The sequence below is a fragment of the Rhipicephalus microplus genome, chromosome X (genome assembly GCF_043290135.1).
Source record: "Rhipicephalus microplus isolate Deutch F79 chromosome X, USDA_Rmic, whole genome shotgun sequence".
Classification (NCBI taxonomy): domain Eukaryota; kingdom Metazoa; phylum Arthropoda; class Arachnida; order Ixodida; family Ixodidae; genus Rhipicephalus; species Rhipicephalus microplus.
The window spans coordinates 119535333-119556075 of NC_134710.1; the positions used below are offsets into that span (position 1 = coordinate 119535333).

Here is a 20743-nt window from a genome sequence, read left to right on the forward strand (position 1 = left end):
AGAAGCAAGGCGTGTCTTTCCAGCACGTCACCCGAGTCTAAACAGGCAAAAAGCATCGGAATACTGACAGCTACAGACAAACTCTTACCCGAACCCTGTGCACCTCCACAGGAGCTACCCACACTTATACCCGGACAATAAATGTAAGCTATGTGTAACAGAAAAAGCGTCTTATAAACATATATTATGGGAATGCCCCAACTTATCAACAAGTTCTTTTGAGGCCCACCGGGAACAGTGGCGACTTGTGCTACTCAGCTCGGAGGTTCAAGACCAAAAATGGGCTATCCAGCGGGCCAGGGAGGCTGTACAGAGATAAGGTCTCCCGGTACCTCCTTGTGCGGTCTAGCCCGGACAACAAACTTGCCGGATATGGAAATAAAATTTATTCATTCATTTATTCATTCATTCATACCTGTACATATCACTAGTATTATAAGTAATGTGTAATTATGTGTAATTTTTACACAGTTTTATATCCTCATGGGATTTATATTGGAGCACTTTCTTTTGACCTGATTATGAGGGGGTTACAGTTAAATTGGTTGTAGCAGTGTTCATTTCCCACTCTGGCATGCCTGATGGGTGTGATGCAAGACCAAGACATTTCTACAGAAGTGCCAGTAAACGGCACTCCCCATATCATGCTCGCTGGTAGGGACAGTACAAAATGTGAGGCCCTGTTGGTGAAAGCAAGGCAGCAAGGTGTACCTGTGTAGTCTCACGTGCACTACGGTGGCAGTTGTAGACAATTTTGTGTATGGCAGCATTTCTAGTGTGCTCTCTGTTGAGAAGGATGTGATGTGTCAAATGCATGCTTTGCACATGAGAAGCGGATGTAAAGTCATCACAGAACCCAATTAGAATATCTACCGGCCTCATGATGGCAAGCAGCAATGGCAAGCTGCATCAGAGCGTATGATTTGCCTGATTCACACTTATTCAGGACCATGAGCCGTAAAGAATGATTGGTCAGCTAAAAAGAAAGAAAGCTCTGAACGCTTCACTATACTGTCTGAGTGTGCCCAGTCCGGCCACTCCTTGTGAGAGTCTCCAGACAAAGACATGTTTATGGGGTATAATGCAACTTTCTGGCCATTAGTAACTCTGTGATCGTGTCTCTCTGGTCTTATTATTCATGCACAGAAACTTTTCTTGTTGAGAATGTGTTGCCAGAATTGTTTAGTTTGTTGTTTATTAGTATAACCATGATACACTTTACAGTGCATCTTCAAACACAAATTCTAATGTAAGTTCCCTCGACTTAATGTTGTAACAAGCTGTCTGTAGAGCACTAATCAGTCTTGTTCTTTTATCCTTTCAGCATCTTATACTAATCATTCTTGTTTCACTTATCCTTTCAGCACTTTATAACACTGTATAGGCTTTAATTGAAGTGTGTGTCGCACACATTCTCTGGGAATTTGAGGTTATAGGCAAAGAAAATGCAGTCTCCCCAAATGAAGCTGCGGTGCGGGGATTGACCGCACTACACAACTCAAGTCTCCCGAGATCCTTTCTACTTGTCTCTTCACTATCTCAAGGGCTTGCTAAATCCAGCAAGCCCGTGAGGTAGTGAGAAGACATGTTCTCCAGACACTTCCTCAGGGGTGGCCTAGGCCCAGGCCATGAATTTGTCGGAGTTCTCAATGAAGTTGTTACCACCATCCCACGATGAAAAATTTCCCCACGTCCTGTAATTTCTTGACCTTGGCAGTTATTAAACAACAATAATGAAAAAACAGTTATACAAAGACTACTGGATCTTCAGCTTTTTGGGTGGTTAGGCAAAGAACAAGGCATGGTATTGACAAGATAAGATGATATTGTTATGTTAGTGTGAGTTAGTACGGAAAACTGTTACTGGTAGCCAGCTAGCTGCAGGGCCCTCCGCCAGGGTGCTGCAAAGTGCAAAGTTCCAGCACATCTAGTTCATGAGGTCGCCTGTTCCAATGATGTAAAGCAACATATGTGGTATTGAAATTTATTCCACTCACTACCAGTGGTCATGCAAAAATATCTGTTGTGTTCACTTGAAATACTAGCAACATTGTGGGCTCTGAGGTATGCCCATCCATCTAATGCACCATGTTCCAGTTGATAATAGCTAGTGATGAATGTGTCTTTGTGCCGCATTACAACTAATATCACAACATTGACAGGTTGGCATGATATGACTGCTCAGTGAGTATTGTTATAGTCAAAGTCATCACCTTCACCTGCGTGTCATTTTCACAACAAGCACTCAGTTTATTCTGTATTGTTATGCGAGGGTTATGAGATAAATGATCTCAATGTTTTCTTTGGTGCAGCCTTGCATTGTTATGCCCACGTTAAGAGCTGAAATTAGGGCTCTCTTGACTTCTGCAGATATAATCATTTGCGAGAATGATTCTGGATCTTGTTCTATCATTGTTACGTACAAAAATGCACTAATCCACTTTTTTGAAATTTCTCGCGGCATCATGACCTGACTTGCTCAGTTATTTCACATTCTGCATGATATAACCAGGCAGTGCAGACCCTTTCATATGCAGAGGTCAAAACTTTGCAGACTGCTATCCCATCTATTCCTAAGCCATCCTTACCTTCAAACTTTTGACCATCACTGTACCAGCCTACCATTGCCAATGCTCAGCTGTCCACAGAATACTGTATGTAATGCAGATCTTGATATTTTCGTTACTCACAGTTGTATTATTTTTCCTATTTGCGATATTGTGACAGTTATGCATTGTTGGAGCTTGTTGCTTCTCCTCTCTTTTCAACTTACCTTGTTCTTTATTGTATGTAAAGTGTCTTCATATTCATTGCCCTTTCATATTTCATGCGTGGTGCTATGGTATTGTGCTCTTTCATAGACTTTTTCTTGTGTAATGCACCTTATTTTTGTATTTATTTACTTCTGTAAACTGTCATTGTTACCTTGTACATTTTTTTAGCTTTATGCAAGTGCCAGTGCTGAGGTTTTAGTTGTTCTTTGGCATGTTGAATAAGCAAATGATTTATTGCTTGGTTATTAATTGGTTGTTTTCCAGTGGCAACATCAAAGGAAGCCAGGTAACAGCCGGTGATGTATTATGTGACTACCTGCAGCCTTTTCTTCCTCGTGGTGCTGGCTATCATCGATTTGTATTTGTCCTGTACAAGCAAGAAAAGTTGATTGACTACTCTAAACGGAAATGGCCTGCAAAAAGGTGAGAGGCTGCCTTATTAGTTGCTAGTAAGTGATATTTGGATTTGGGACAGCTTTTCTGGTATCATCCAACTAAATTCAGCAACTTGCACTCAGTGTCGTACGAACTCTTTCACGAGTTGGGGTAGGGGGGAACGAAGGCAAGCGTGTGTGTGTGTGTATACACACACACACACACCACACACACACACACACACACACACACACACACACACACACACACACACACACACACACACGCACACACACATACACACTCACTCACACACACACATACACACTCACTCACACACACACACACACACACACACACACACACACACACACACACACACACACACACACACACACACACACACACACACACACACACACACACACACACACACACACATACATGCCGCCATGGCTACAGATGGCGCTGACTGACACTCCTGTGCTTAAATTCACATATAAACCCAATCCCGTGCTTAAATTCACATATAAACCCAATAAAGTGGCTGGGAGGATGGAACACGTTATTCGAAGGTCGCAGTTTCGGTTTTGGTTCCTGCCCACGGCAAGTTATCTTTTCACCCACTTTTCTTTCTTCGCATTTACATTAGAAATTCAGTCTAATAACTTTCCCTATACTTTCTTTGGCGTTATTATCTGTTAGACCTCATTAATATTGTGTCAAAACACGGAAAAACGAGCCCTTAAATGTACACTTCTTTCCCTTATATATATATATATATATATATATATATATATATATATCACGAACATCTCGCAGCTCTAGTCGCCCGTCCACCGAACCCTACCTACCATTCTTCCTGGCGGACCCCACGTCCTATTTGCTACTACTGTGTAATTCGAGGACACATTTCCCGGGTCTGTCGACGTCGGCAGCAGGATGAACGACGTGGTTATGCCGCTTTTGAACGAGATGACACATGTGCTCGAGGTTACTACCGTTATACCGGCAGTCCTTCCAACCACCGATCACCGTCTCCTGTGCGCATTTCCAACACGACCAACAATACACGTGCATCCCGACCACGCTCCGCTTCGCCACTCCGACGCTCTGTTTCACCACTTCGGCCTGTCTCTCAACTGGCTGCCTAGCGATCGGAAAACTAAACAGTGCAGTTTTTGGAGGGAAAACTGCATCGCGGCGAAATGACCCAAGTCCTCCTGAACGACCGTCAAACATGTTATTGGTAACTGTGGAAGGTGTGCGGGTGTTGGCTTTGGTGGACACTAGAGCAACTATTTCAGTTATGCGTGCTGACTTGTGTTCTCGATTGCGGAAAGTGAAGACACCCTACCTGGGTCATCTTTGATTGGGGCCAATGGAGCAGTAATTAGACCATCGGCCCAATGTACAGCGCGTGTCTTCATTGATGGTATTCTTCATCACATCACCTTCGCTGTCTTAATTTCATGTGCTCATGAACTAATTTTAGGTAGGGACTTTCTCTCATCAGCATCTGCATTAATTTCTTGCCGTCAACGTGTAGTCGAAATGACCGAGACCGATCACTGCAGCGAACGCGTCGACGAAAAACCATTGCGTTTCTTCACAGCTTCCGAATCCATACTGTTCCCGGGTCAAGAGCAACTCATCACCATCACTTCTCCGAATAGTCCCAATGGTGACGTCCTTATCACCCCTTCCAGCAGCTGTCTAGCTCGCGGCGTTGTAGTCCCCTCCAGCCTGGTGCGGTTCAAAGACAGTGCTGCGATAATCCTTGGCCTGAACCCTACCCCAGAGCCCGTCCTCCTACCCCAAGGTTCTGCAGTGTCATGTTATGTGGATACACAACCGGTATCTGTGGTCTCTCTTGACGCCTTGACAGCTCAGCCACAACAGGCCCAGTCTGTTACTTCCTCCTCCTTTGCTCCCGGGATAAATCCTGACCTTTCTGCTTCTCAGCGTGAGGCGTTGCTGAATTTGCTCAGGAAACACCAGGCCTCCTTCGATGCCAATGCTTCGGCACTAGGACAGACCACAGTTGCACATCATCGCATCGACACTGAAGGTCAGACTGTTGTACGCCGTCGTCCCTACTGAGTCTCCTTGGCCGAGCGCAAAATCATCGAGGAGAACGTGACCAATATGCTAAACAGAAACATCATACGACCCTCTACCAGTTCTTGGTCATCACCCGTTGTGTTGGTACAAAAGAAGGATGGATCGGTACGATTTTGTGTTGATTACCGCGCGCTCAACAAGATTACCCGAAAGGATGTATATCCGATGCCCCGTATAGATGATGCACTTGACTCATTGCAAGGCGCCCAATACTTCTCCACCCTTGACCTTCGGTCCGGGTATTGGCAAATACCAATGGACGAAGCAGACAAATAAAAGACCGCCTTTTCTACGCCGGACGGTCTTTACGAGTTTAACGTAATGCCATTCGGTCTATGTAATGCTCCCGCCACATTTGAAAGGATGATTGACACTGTTCTTCGTGGCCTCAAGTGGAAAACTTGTCTATGCTACCTCGATGATATCGTCGTGTTTTCTTCCACTTTTGATGATCATCTGCAACGCCTAGATCAAGTGCTCACATGTCTCTCCAACGCTGGACTTTAACTAAACACAAGGAAGTGCCATTTTGGCAACAGAGCTATAAAAGTTCTAGGACATCTCGTTACTAAAGATGGCATCCAGCCCGATCCGGACAAAATTTCCGCAGTCCTCAACTTTCCGCGACCGTTCCGTTCCAAAGAACTACGCAGTTTCCTTGGACTCGCATCGTACTTTCGCCGCTTCATTCGCAACTTTGCCACTATTGCCGCTCCTCTCCACAAGCTCCTTGCTAGTACTGGTTCCTTCGATTGGAATGATCAATGCGAAGCCTCATTTCAAGAACTCAAGCAGGCACTGACATCCCCACCGGTGCTTTGTTATTTCGATGACAAGGCACCTACGATATGGGCTTATCCACGCCCCGGGCGAGAAGTACTACACAGGGTGCCGCAGCACATCTCTGTGGGCAAAGGTGATTCACGGGGACACCAGGACAGAGGGCCCGGTTGCTCGAGCGACGAAAAAGGCACTCACGTTGGCTTCGGAGAGATACGGGTTGGTGTTGCCTGGCCACGCTCTAGTCTAGGACACTGCACTGCTTTTTGGCCTAGCGTTCGGAAAGGGGGGAGGGAGAGGGACAAAAGGTAAGCGTTTGCCGCGGGCACAAGGCGCCGTTGGCGAAGTCCGAACGAGCTCCAAACAAAGGGTGCCAAAGAACGGAAAAGAAATGGGTGCTTACCCCTTGTCGTCCCGGAGAGGTTCCCTCTCGCTCCTGACGCGGGTGTGAAACATCCCGAGAGATTTTGCGCACGGTGCCACAGTCGACATCCGCTACTAGGTGAGAGAAGTTAAATGTGTGGGAATCGAGGCTAGCCCGCCGCCTTTGCGAAAGGTTTCCCGCCTCTTTCTCTATTCTTATGTCCCGACATGACTCCCCTCCTCCGTGGTCTGCCGCGCTAGGAGAGCGGAGAGGGACGTTTAACCCCTCTCACCTGGTAGCAGATGTGAACTGTGGCACTGCGCGCGGAGTCTCCAGAGACGTTTTACGCACGCGCGTCGAGAGCGAGAGAGACCTCTCTGGGGACAACATGGGGGTTTTACGCTCCAAAATTTATGTTCCGGTCTTGCAGACCCCATCATGGCAAAAATGAACGACGAAGCAACTTGTTTTTTCTCTCAAACAGTATTCTTGTTTGTGGGAGATCTCGTCTAACAATAACAGTAAGACTAATCTGAAGAATGGTGTGTGGGAGATGTTAGTAAAACAGATAATGGAGCGCTACCATCTCTATGGAGTGATATTTAGTTTTGTTTTAAAGTGGTTATTATACAAGAGTTGTGACATCGCCCACTTTTGTTGTTGTTGCGGCTGCTGCTACTGCTCTACTTGTTCAGCCTGATGAAGATGTCTTATGTCTTATTTTATAAAGAAATTTTTTTAACGGGCCTCTTTATTCAAGTGGACACTTAAAATATATATGTAGTCATAGAATCCAAAAGCTGTTTTTTATTTTCAGAAGCATGACATACTTCACATTTTACTTTATCGGCTGCACTGATGCAGCGGAATCTTGGGCTGAGTTCGCGTAGTGAAGACAGAAATGGTCTTCTATTACCTTGGGTTTCGAAATTATAAAAAACGCTTTTACAGATAATTGTCAAATATGAATAGGCTAGATCTCTTCCGTTCTCAGTTGTTTTCATGAGAGAAATGTTATGATAGCTTAATTCCTTCTTTACAGAAAGCCAACCTACATCGAAAGATACTTTAATAAAATTCCTATCTACTGTCTCAATATTAGTATTTGATGAGTCAGAGAGGCTGTGAGGAATTTCGTAGTCGGAAAAAAAAAAAAAGCAATGCTGTTGTCAATGGCGCTGTCCGGAATGTCGCTTTAGGCGAGTTCATCTTTGAAAAAAAAAAAAAAAAAAAAAAAAAAAGGCGCTTGTGGTGGCTAGTCAAACCAAGGGCAACGCCGCGTCTGCAATCCACAAAAAAAAAAGACATATAAACAAGAAAGTTTCTAAAAGCAGCAAAGCGGCAGAGGGGAGGGGTGCGAAACGGGCACTTCCCTCAAACCATACCAGGACTCTCCTCACCCAAGATAAACCAGCGCTTTCCTTCTTCTCCAGTCAAAACACAACGCGGCTCCAATTCCCCCCTGCCCCCTCCTTCAAGACAAAAGCTTGCCAATATCTATGGCTGGGGGTCAAGATGCTCCTACCCCATTGTATGATGGGGACTCTGGCCACACTGATCTCCCCCACTATTTCGTCCGTGTGAGTGAGGGACATTTGGGGGGACTTATCCTCGTCTGTTGATGTCACTAGGCTCCGCCTTTATCCCCCATGGATTTCTCTCTCGTGTGAATCCTGCTTGATGCCCGCGCGCGAAACGTCCCAAGAGACTCCGTGCGCAGCGCCACAGTCGACATCCGCTACCGGGTGAGAGAGGTTAAACGTCACTCCTAGCGCGGAAGACTATGGAGGACAGGAGGCTCATGTCAGGACATGAGAACGCAGAAAGAGGCGGCAAAGCTCGTGCAAAAGCGGCAGGTTAGCTTCGATTCCCACGAACGTTAAATTTTAAAAGCCTTATTGTATTTGGCTTAATGCGAGAAGAACTAAGAGTTGCAAGGCTGATACAACAGGGCAATGCAAAAAGAACCGGAATGGAAGCAATCTCACTCACTGGCTTTTTCTGTGTCTTGTCACACTGTTACACCTGCTTTTCACCAAGCTGTATCAGATAGGGGTGTGTGAACATTTGAAATTTCGAATGGTTTTTTAATATTGTTTGCTATTCCATTCAATTTACACTGGAATTTGACTGTTTGAAGCATTCATGCTTCCTAAAATAAATCAATATCTGATAGGCAGTGGCCCCCTTCATGCTTCATCGCATCACACTTGCGTTGTGGCAAAGCTGACTTTTCAGACTCTGCTATGTCTGGGAATGTATTGATAGACTTGAGAAAACACTGGTTCCAACATGGAGACGGCAGGAGTGGTAGAGGTAGGAGTTTAGTTAATGCCATTTTGAGCCTAACATTTGTGCAGAAATAAATGGTTGCTGAAGATTTTCAGCATCCGAAACTTCAGATGTTCTTATATGTATATGTCTATGAGGCCGGTTAACAACTCTGGACTCAAAGGGAGCACGCTCTTGTCCGCACTCTTCTTAGTTGGACTTCCACAAAAGTTGAAAGAGTAGGAGAGGCTGAGGAACGTGCATTACTTGTAAAGGGTTGTCAACATCACTTTGATTGCATCAAACCATGTAAATAAATACAATTTGGTCTATGCATTCCGACATTCTTAATAAGACGGCTAGGAAACACCACCCTTCTAGTGCTTGGTCAAGCTAACCAGAAGAAAAGCTTTCATGTTGCCATTTCAAGAGAATATGCTTAAGAATCCTCTCCAACTTTTTTTCTGTAATTTTACTTTGTAGTATATGAATATTAATCAATTTGCTTATTATTTGAATAATATTCAATCTTTAATATTGAAATTGGCTTCACACCCAAAATTTTGCAATTTGCTCAGTTCTAGTATCAACCCACACAAATTTAGCATGTTGAAAGTAACTATAGTTGGCAGGCAAGAAGTTGCAAGCAAGAAGCAACAAGATTTTTTTCATGCATTTTGTGTAGGTGTGCATTTTGTTACTGTTGGCAACCTGCAGCACATTTTATGGCTATATGCATTGCCTTACAGCATTTTAGTGTCAAAATCAATTAGTTTTTTAGTTCACCTGTAAAGGGCGCACTGCCACATGCTAACTTTATACTGTGGTGAAGCACATATGTTTTGGCAGGGCAGGCTGTATCTGGCTGCTTGAGAATAGAGTGCAGGCTGTTCGAATTTTCTGCCATTTTCTTATCGGGAAAAGATTAGTTTCGCAGATATGATTACCACCTAGACAGTTTGCAGTGATCCCACTCCTGCGCCAAAGTGCGCCAAATCAAATTTACCGTGCCATCCTGGTAATATCAATGGAAATTGCACCAAACTGCGCCAAAGTCGAAGTTGGAAGCATCTATCACCGGGGATATCCACGCCGGCACGCCAAAACATGTGCACCTTTTTCTTGGGGCCACCAATGTCACAATCACGTACCTAGAGTTATTCCGGTGAATAAACAGCGGTGGTGCATGCATCCTAAATAATCCACGATGCTATGCTTGGTGCTGATGCAACTTTTGTCGTGCAAATTTGCTTGATGGCGTAACACAGAGACTCGTGACGTCTAGTCCAATTGGTAGTGTGAAACTGTGGCGGTGATTCATCGGCGGACATCGTCCGTTCCAGGAACGCTGCTGATAGCTCGTCTAAATAGATGCGGGGCATGTAATTGAAGGGATTTTCAGGAATAACTTCACGCTTGCCTCCAGAATATCTTAAACATCTACTTCTGGACCTCGGGATCTAATTTTCTGTGCTTTACAAAAGACCGCGTGAACGATTGGAATGCGTTGACGTCTACTTCTGCACATCGTAATCTAATTTTCTGTGCTTCAAAGAAGACCACGGGAACAATAAAAATGCGTTGACACTTTTTCTCTAATGTACTTTATTCCTGGATATTCATTCAGAAGAGCTTTTTAGTAATGCCTTCCTGCAGCACATCCTTGTTTGTAATCGCTGTTGCAGTAAAAACCCCCAAAAGATCCTGCCCTTTCGAACTCGATATTGCTAAGGTCTGAATACAAAATTTCCGCGTGCTTTTTGTTTAATTTTATCTCAATAATGAAAGCATGCGTCCCGGTCAGAGCAGCGGCAATTCGGTTTTAATGCGCCCAACTTCCAGTAGTGTGGCCATCGCTGATGGCTTTGGTGTCGGAAGACCCACTGTGAAGTGGGTACGCCCCTTACACGTACGCCCCTTTCTTTCTAGGATTGGTAGCATACGGTTAAAAAAAAAAAAAAATTAAGCATCACGGCATCGCATTCATTGCTTAATTTTTTTTTAGAGGTGGGGGTGGGGAAGGCTGCATCGCTCGAATGGCGCAGTCGCTGATGCGCGCTATATCTGAAGGCATAATGAGACTGCTCGAAAACTGTCTGTGCTACTAACTTCTGCTTCACGTTTTGGATAACTGGCAGCACGAAAACTGCTTCGGTAACTGGAGTAGGTAATCATTGTCTCTTTAGCCAGCGTTCTTTTCACTTACACAATATTGTCCACGCTCATCACTTCATCGTCCTCTGTCTTCTTGCCCGGCCTTGCCCGGCCAATGTCGCTAGGTGAAAATAACAGAATACAGCACGACGGTGCGACCAGAAAAAACGAGGTCTGTATTAACAGAACAAAAGAGCAGCCGCTTCGACTTCTTCGTCCTCGGAGGAACCGTGGGTGCGGTCCACGCTCATCACTCCATCGTCCTCTGTCTTCTTGCCCGGCCTTTAGCCATGACATTAGCCTCCCATTCAAGAAAGCATCGTCCCGATGCTTTATAATCAAAGCGGTTCGTACTTGTTGGAAACACATGAGTTCATTCGGAGAAATAAGGCTTCATGCGTACCACGTGCACAACTTCTGGAGCATACCTTTGACGCCTTGAAGAGTGTGCAGTATCAGGAACAACCTCATAATTAATGTCACTGAGACGTCGCAGAACTTTATAGGGACCGAAGTACCGTCTTAACAGTTTTTCTGAGAGGCCACGGTGCCGAATAGGTGTCCATATCCAAACTTTCTCTCCTGGCTCGTAGGAGACTGGTCGGTGACGAAGGTTGTACCGTCTTGAATCGTAGTCCTGCTGGCGATTAATACGTAGGCGTGCAAGTTGTCGGGCTTCTTCGGCCAGCTGAGTAATATAATCAGCATCCGTTTCAGCGTCTTCGCACTCGTGCGGCAGCATAGCATCCAGCATAGTGGTGACTTCATGACCATGAAGAAAGCGGAATGGCGTTGCTCTTGTTGTTTCTTGGTAAGCCGTGTTATAGGCGGACGTGACATACGGCAGGATCTCATCCCAGTTTTTATGCTCCACATCGACATACATGCAGAGCATATCCGCTAGTGTCTTGTTGAGACGCTCCGTAAGACCATTCGCTTGCGGATGATACGCCGTTGTTCGCCGGTGGGATGTGCCACTAAGTCTTAAAACTGTCTGTAATAGTTCGGCTGCGAATGCAGTTCCCCTGTCAGTTATTACCTCTGATGGAGCACCATGCCTCAGCACCACATTCTCTACGAAAAATCGGGCTGCTTCACTTGCCGTGCCCCTCTCCAAAGCCTTGGTTTCGGCGTAACGAGTGAGGTAGTCGGTGGCTACTATAATCCTTCTGCGACCTGCTGATGAGGTTGGAAATGGGCCCAAAAGATCCATTCCGACTTGAGCGAATGGAGTAACAGGCATGTCAATAGTATGGAGGAGGCCTGCTGGTTTGACGGGTGGAACTTTTCTGCGCTGGCAATCAAGGCACGTCCGAACATAGTATTGAACGGTCGCCGTCAGTCTTGGCCAGTAGTATTTCTGCCTCACTCTGCACAACGTACGCGTGTAACCCAGGTGGCCGGATGTTGGTTCATCGTGGCATGCCTGTAATACTTCGCTCCTTAGAGATGTTGGGACGACGAGTAAGTATTCGTCCCAACATCTATATTGTTCTTACTTTCTTTAGGCAGTCGGCGAGTTTACGGCTGATAATAGAGAAGTCCGCACCAGTATCTACCAGTGCTGTTATTGGGCGTCCGTCTATACAAATGTATAGATTGGCGCTTACGATTTCCGTTGATGTCGGTGACGTCGTATCGTCCTTGGTATCGTGCTTCGTACGATCTCATTCATCGTATCACGTCGTAGAGAAGATGTTGGGGGTGTGATAGCATCTCGACGGGCGGCAACCTTCCCCCCAAAGGTCGCAGCTGTTAGTTTCCCCGACGAGGGCTAGGAGATCTGCCCCGGAACACCTTGGAGTAACTGCGCTGCGGCGGCGAGTTCGGTGCAGGTGAAGGAGAACGGGGTCGACAATACGGCACTTCGGGTTGCTGTGCTTGCGGGCCTGCACTGCTGTCACGGCGGTTATCGAAATAGGCACGAGGGGAGGTTTGTAGAAAGTTATGATGTCTACGGTCACGGTACGGGCAATTCCGGAAAATATGGCCGGCTTCTCCGCAATGAAAGCAAAGTGGTCGACGGTGCTCCACAAGTCCGTCTTACGGATGAATGGTCGACTGGTGGGCATACTTTGCGACCAAGATGCAGATGTCGGCGGAGAGTACATTGGCGCCGTTTGCATAGGCACGTTGGACTGTGGATACGGCTGTGGCGGATTGGGAGCTGGGGCCCACGCCTCGTAAGGCCCTTGGCTCACGTCACGATAAGCCAGTGGTGACGAGTTGTAGGACACTGGAGTGTGTCGACGGACAGCTGATGCGTAGCTCACAGACCGCTGGTCTGAGGGCGATTCGGGCAACGAAAATGCCTGACGGAGTTCTTGCCGCACAACTTCTGCAACGCAAGCCATGGTATTTTCTTGCGGAGTCACAAGGAGGTTTCGGATCTCCTCCCGAACGACCTCACGAATGAGTTCGCGCAGAGAACACTCACTACCGGCACTCAAAGCAGAGAGACTGGGAGATGTTTTGCTTGGTTGGTAGCCTTTTTGACAAATTCGGCTACGCTTGTTGGTGGGTTGCATAGGAGACCGGCAAACAGCTCTTCCTTGACGCCTCTCATCAAATGTCAGAGTTTTTTACCTTCAAGCATCTCGGGGTCGGCCCGCTGAAATAGGCGGGTCATGTCTTTCGCAAACATGGCGACGCTCTCGTTTAGTTTCTGTATGCGTGCCTCGATGAGCTGCAAAGCAGAATCACGGCGGTCGGTGTTTGCGAATGTCCCGAGAATTTGCTGCCGAAATTCTTCCCATGAAGACAGCGTTGACTCGCGGTTCTCGCACCACGTACGAGCGCTGTCTGCCAAAGCAAAGTAGACGCGCGATAGTTTTTGTTCAGTGGACCAGCGGTTGGCTTTGGGGACTCGCTCATACTGGGCTAACCAGTCCTCGACGTCTTCATAAAGCTCACCGTGGAAGGTTTCAGGAATTAGAGGCTGTGGAAGGTTTCAGGAATTAGAGGCTGATTAACAGTAAGCTGTGAAGGCCCTCCGGTAGCCATTTCTCCTGGTACGGTGTGTTGCTGGAGAAGTTCGAGCGGGATCGCCTCGGGACTGAGGCGTCGCTGTCGGCGACTGTAGCGGTGGACAGGGGTATCCACTGAAGGAACGGATTGCGGTTGTGGACTCGATGTGCTAGGGTGCGGAGGTGTCCCAAGCATCAGTTGGAGAAGTCCAGCACCTCCACCAATGTCGCTAGGTGAAAATAACAGAATACAGGACGTAGGTGCGACCAGAAAAAACGAGGTCTGTATTAACAGAACAAAAGAGCAGCCGCTTCGACTTCTTCTTTCTCGGAGGAACCGTGGGTGCTGTCCACGCTCATCACTTCATCGTCCTCTGTCTTCTTGCCCGGCCTTTAGCCATGACAATATCGAGTCCAAAAGATACCATTTGTTACTATCACATAAGCTCTTAGCAATGAATGCGATACTAACAAATTGTATTTTTGTACCAAACAATAAGGCTCGACATCACCCGCGAGGTGCACTAGCGCCGGGGTTGCCATTTTGGAAGTCCGCATACTCGGTGCACGTGCAGAAAGCTTTTTGCACGCACTGTGTTCGATGTCCGTACAGCGATTTGGATGACTCGAGACCTCCGGAACGCCCCTTGCACGCCAACACACATACAGATAGAATCAGACTTGTCTAGAGCACCCAGCCGGCTGCTCCAGCTGCCGTACTTTTTTTTTTGTTTTCATAAATACGTAAAGGGAGACGCTGTAATGATGCCAAACACGATCATACTGCGTGTTCAGTCCTTGTGCACGAGCATCAACAGAAGGTTGTAGCTAACGTGAGACAGAAGCCGCGGCCAACAACATTGTCGACAGGCACGCTTTCCGCTGCTCTAGATAAGTGGGATTTTATCGTGGAATTTAGTAACGGCTAACAGTGTATACAAATGGACATCCAAAATGGTATGACTATGGTGTAGTCACCTTGTGATCAAGGCTCGGTACACACTCCTATATGGCCACTTCAGAAAGTGATATGCTTTCGCCCAGTCACTGAGCTTTGAGAGTGGAAGGTAGAAGGGTATACCAGCTGTCTTTAATGCCTGCCGAAATAGGGAGCGTGCTAGTGTTCACACCCTTAAAGTCAAAGTTCATATAATAAGCCCCCCCCCCCCCCCCCTGCGGTCCTAGTTCCTTTCTGCTCCTTGAAAGCTGGCGGCGTGTTCCTCTCTGCTTGAGGAACAATCGATGGCAGGCCTGCCACGCGGGGTGATGTTATCGCATCTGTCCTTCATGCAAAGGAGTTATGTTCGCTCGTTTATCTCTGCTTTAGCTGCATTCGTCAACCCCGCTTGCGCGCTTTTACCTGCGTGCAAATCCCGATGCGCGGGAGGATGGTATTTTTTGGACAGTACCGAAAACATGACTGTGACGGTCAGTAGCGTAGCCGGGAGGGGAGGGGCATCGAAAAGGTCCCCCCCCCCCCCAAAAAAAAAATTTTTTTTCGCCATGGAACATATCGCTCAAAACGACCATTTGCCTCTGCCGCCCATTCAAATCAAAGTCCCCCCCCCCCCCCCCCCTAAAAAATGAAACATTTTTCTTCCTATTCCCCTAGTAATGCCAAAATCCAGTCGAGAATGTCGATATAGTTGCCATCGCAATAAAAACAAAATGGCTTTCACCTTCAAATTGTCTTTGGTGAATGCATTAAGTGCCCCTTCAGGTTTTTTTTCTATTTGCACTGCTTTCTAGAGGACACTATGGGGGTTTTTGGTGTATAGAGAAACGCCCTAGCCACATAAAACACCCCTGTGAAAGGCCCCGCCGCGGTGGTCTAGTGGCTAAGGTACTCGGCTGCTGACCCGCAGGTCGCGGGTTCAAATCCCGGCTGCGGCGGCTGCATTTCCGATGGAGGCGGAAATGTTGTAGGCCCGTGTACTCAGATTTGGGTGCACGTTAAAGAACCCCAGGTGGTCGAAATTTCCGGAGCCCTCCACTACGGCGTCCCTCATAATCATATGGTGGTTTTGGGACGTTGACCCCCACAAATCTAATCACCCCTGTGAAAGGAAAACGAAGTTTGTTTAATTGTTCAGTTTTAGCACAGAGAAATCAGTGCTGGAGGAGGTTGGCTTTATGAGACTAGCTAAATGACGTTATGTTATTCCCAGCAATATAATCAGTTGGGAATAAAAATAACCTTTTTTTGTATCCTTGAATTTGTCTTAGAGAAATGCAGTTGAGACTGTGTGAGTCTCTAGTGTTTGTCTACCAAATCTGCTAATAACCACATGGGTGCATTCATAATGTTATTTCGTGAAGTACTATTTTATTCAACCAATATTTTGTTCATTTGCTACGAAAATAATCATTTAACAAGTTTTTCTAGAATGCTCATAAGCATGACATTATTTGTGCATCATCAACTGAAATAGGGATTGCTCTTAAGATGGCTGGCATCATGAGGTTTGCAATTAATCAAAATATTTCTAGCTCTTCACAAGAGCCCCAAAATAATTATTTATGTCTTTGACTGTAAAGGCTACTTGCTTCTCCTTCAGGATGAAAAGTTAACTGCTCGGGATTGCTCCAAATTAAGACTTCGGTGGTATCACTGAAGTATGCCCCCCCCCCCCCCCCTATTTTTCTTTAATTCTCAAGTTTTGTAAGGGGCTGTTCAAAAATACATGTAAGGTTATTATGTGGCCATTTCATATATTTGATCTATGTTCACACTCCGATATTTCAGATGAGATTGTTGGGTGTAAAAAATTATATTTGTATATTTAGCTTTGTGCATTTCTTTTCTACAGTACAAGCCTGAAGGAAAGGACCTTTAAAACGTATGACTTTTACAAGGAGTTTGAAAGCATGTTGACACCTGCTGGACTAGCATTTTTTCAGTGCACGTGGGAAGACAGCCTGGTAGATTTTTTCCACCATATTTTGCGTGAGTATTTAAATTTATTTAAAAATATTGCTGTTTCATTATGAGACATGGCAGAAGTGGGCACTAATATTAAGCCTGTGCGGTCAGCAGCTCTTTCCCACCTTCTGTGCCTTTTGTTCACTCTGGTGCGAAACAAAAAGACTTGAAGCTCAAATAAAATAGGTTTACTTACTCTTCTACAAATGACCCATAATGTAGTGAAAAAATGTGTCAGCTGCGAAAGAACTAATTCAGCCGTGACCAACCACAGACCACTGCGACCGTGTTGGGCAAGGGCTAACAATGGACCGCAATGTGTTAAGGCACCTTGCATGCCCATGCAAGGTGAAACATGAATATTTAATAAAATACAAGGCATACAAAGTGTAAAAGGATTAACATGAGAGCAAGCGATGTGCAGTAGGTGACTTAAAAAAATGAAGCATATTGTCTGCTATTATTACATTATTAAAAGAGCAAAAGTTAAACAAAAAAAAAGCTGACCCAACATGTGCCTAGAAATATAAGCCACGACATCCGGTTAAAGGGACTGAGAACTGATTTCTCTTGACCCAGTTTTTTGCGGTGCAAAGGAAAGCTCGTAGTTGGCCCTGCCATGGTTGCTTCCAGAAGAGCGTAAATATTTTGTAAGGGCAATTTTTTGAATCTCAGAACCTCTGAAAAAGTTCCTCCTCTAGACAGGCTGAGAAGTGATAGGGGTGCTTATAGCCCTTCTCCAACTGTTCATTAATCTTGTGCTTTAACAGGAGTTTGAAGCTACGGTTAAAGGGACCGACAACTGTCCAGAACATGAAATGAAACGACTCCACTGATAGATTGTTTGTCGCAGTGACTGAAACCAACCCCGTTTTTTTTTTTTTTTTTTTTGAGAGGTGGATTTATATTTTCATTAATTCTTTTTATTTTTCAATTGAAAGTTGCAAGAAATGACCTGTGGCACCTCTGGTGTCAAAAACATGAACGATCCAATGTACTGGGCACGTGATCATTAATTGCTGTGTGCCCCGCCGCGGTGGTCAAGTGGCTAAGGTACTGGGCTGACTTGCAGGTTGCGCGCGAGGTTGAATCCCGGCTGTGGCAGCTGCATTTTCGATGGAGGCGAACATGCTGTAGGCTCGTGCGCTCAGATTTGGGTGCTTCTTAAAGAACCCCACGTGATCAAAATTTCTGGAGCTCTCTACTACGGCGTCTCTCATAATCATATGGTGCTTTTGGAGCGTTAAACCCCACATATTAATCAATCATTGATTGCTGTACACAGTTGACGATTTATTAGTATTGAAATATTGTTTGTGTCTTTATATTAAACGATCTTCAGCATGCTCTTTCAGCATGCTCCTGCAACCTTGCACGCAGTTTCAACAACTCTTCAGCATGCTCCTGCAACCTTGCACGCAGTTTCCAGGTCACAAATATTTTGGAGCAACACAGTTTTGCTATGTGCTCTTTGTCTCACAAATGACGTGCACTGCTACTTGGCACGGCCATGTATATACGTAGTGATGTTTCGGTGACTTGGTATGGCTTGTGTATTGAGAGTAACGGTGTCGTGACAAGTCTACCATGACACAGGTGCAAGCAACCTTGGGTGCAGGCGCACACAATGCAGTACAAATGCAGGGAATGCCACATTATCTCATTGTAATAGCTTGTTATTTTCAAAAATAGTTGAATAGTTTAAAATAAAGGTGGTTATGCATAGTCACAGGAACGCCTTCAAAAGCAGAATGACGACGTTCGAAACTCACCGCCTGATACCCACCGGTAAAATTGGGCGCAAGCGTACCCTGGCCAGGCACCCGGCTTTTTTCAGGGTGTTGCTCTTGGGAGAGGCCTCACAAACGATATCGCTATCAATTCTCAGCATTGCTGGAGGAAACATACATGTGTGTTTGAAGAGCCTTTCAGACAGGAAAATACTGTTTGTGAAATAACTACGTGCTTTTGGGATTAACTACTGCAGCTACAAATACTATGAAGGGTGAGCTTTCTGTCGCGCCATAAAAAAATGGGTAGAGAAAATACAGTCGTCAGTCCCCTTGACCACTTTCATTTTGATATTTTCAATCATTTTTTATTATAAAAAGCAGGCAGAATAAGCTCTCTAAACACTTGTCATCACATGAGATCTCTTTTCCCACCTCGCAAGTGAAGTGCTACTGGTACGTCTCGAACTTGTCAGAAGGTTAGTATGTACCACTAGTCCCTCAGCCAACAACTTTCATGCTGCAGCTCATGAGTATTGGGTCAGATGAACGTGGCACCACAAGCAAGAGCCTATCTTCACATTTTAAGTTAGTAAGGATTGAAAAGAAAAATGGTGTACTGCATTTCAAAGCTAATGTAAAGACTGTGTGCTAACTGTGTACACTTGTAGATGGTCATGTGATTGGACCCAAGCCTCTTTACATTTTTGCCACATGGTGCACCCAAAGCCATTTTTGATTACTTTAGTAGGAAGTCTGGCTTGCGAATTAGAAGAGCCAAGTTGTGCTCTATCAGGCCTAGTGAGCCACGAAGGCCAGTTGGGCCCTGGACTAAGGGACTTGCCCACCTTCGCCCTAATTCTCTGCAGTAAAATAAAGTTTCTACCAGAGGCTTGGTCTTTTTGTTCTGACGTGGGAGCGGCCCGCAACATGCTAAAGCATGTTCTGGAAGACCAAATAAAGTCCATCCATCCACCCACCCACCACCGCCGCCGCCGCTACTACTGCAACTACTACTACTACTACTACTACTACTACTACTACTACTACTACTACTACTACTACTACTACTACTATTACTACTACTACTGAACAGATGAAAGTATTAATTTGGATTTAATGAGAAAAGCAAGGCTCATTTTAGCCAAAGCGTTAGACAATATTTTTATTAGTGCGGTTATCTCAGTATTCTGAGCAGTTGTCTATCCCTTCAATATAGTCTCTTTTTATTATCCCATAAAGAGGTCTTTATATTGATGTGTCATCATAGCAAGCATTAGTTAGCACTTTTGGTTTTGTATATGAGCAGTGAAGATGTTTTTGCCTAGTATGCAATCCCATTTGTCTACTGCAATTTTATATAATCTGTTTTCAGAGATGCGAGTGCCCACCTTTGAATATATTCACCCTCCAGAATATGTCCCGAAGCAAGTCCTGTACCCTCACAAGCAGCCTTTTAATATGTAAGCTGTTTGAAAAATGTCATCTTTACCTGATGAATGTGAATTGTTTTATGTGGAACTTTGTGCAAGATTGGCGCCTCTGAGAGGAATATTGTATTGTGATATGTTTTGTTTCTATAGTTAATGTGGCATTTAGTGCAGTTTGCTTTTGCTGCTATAGTAAAAGCTCATTGATTCAAACTTACTGTTAATTCAAATTGATGTCCTGATCCCGGCATAGCCCTGTGAATTTTTATGGGCAAAATGCAATAATTCAAACGCGTCGATATCCACCACTCAATTTTGAACTTGGAGCCTCCTGGCTTCTATCGCTTCTCGCAGAAGTCTGCCCAGAGTGATCATCACAATGTGTTGCAAAACGAAACCAAACCAAGTTTACTAGAGATGCAAAACAACGACGCAGCAGCATTTCACCATATATGAGACTTCAGACGCGGTGCTGGTGCTCTTGGGCCAGCTTCAAATGATGCTCATTATCGCAACAGAAGTGCAAGCAAATGCAAATTTTTGATTACTTTTCATTTTGATTGCATTAACTCTGCTATAAATGAACATGTTCTGGAGCATAAATAGCGTAATATATTTTGACAGTAAGGCTCAGCCGTCACATGAACACATGCCGCCGCTTGTTTCTGGCGTTTCACTGACTGATTAATTAATCTGCCCAGAGTGATCATCACAATGTGTTGCAAAACCAAACCAAACCAAGTTTACTAGAGATGCAAAACAACGATGCAGCAGCATTTCACCATATATGAGACTTCAGACGCTGTGCTGGTGCTCTTGGGCCAGCTGCAAATGATGCTCATTGTCACAACA

At 45.3% G+C, this 20743-nt stretch overlaps 1 protein-coding gene across 1 annotated transcript in view; it reads left to right on the forward strand.

Annotated features, from left to right (window-relative positions):
• mRpL38 (mitochondrial ribosomal protein L38) overlaps positions 1–20743 on the forward strand; it is a 47436-nt gene that overhangs the window by 19657 nt on the left and 7036 nt on the right. The window contains exons 5-7 of the mRNA XM_075877518.1: positions 3039–3197; positions 16619–16755; positions 19837–19924. Of these exons, the coding sequence (XP_075733633.1) occupies positions 3039–3197; positions 16619–16755; positions 19837–19924 (384 nt within the window). The remainder of the gene's footprint in view (positions 1–3038; positions 3198–16618; positions 16756–19836; positions 19925–20743) is intronic.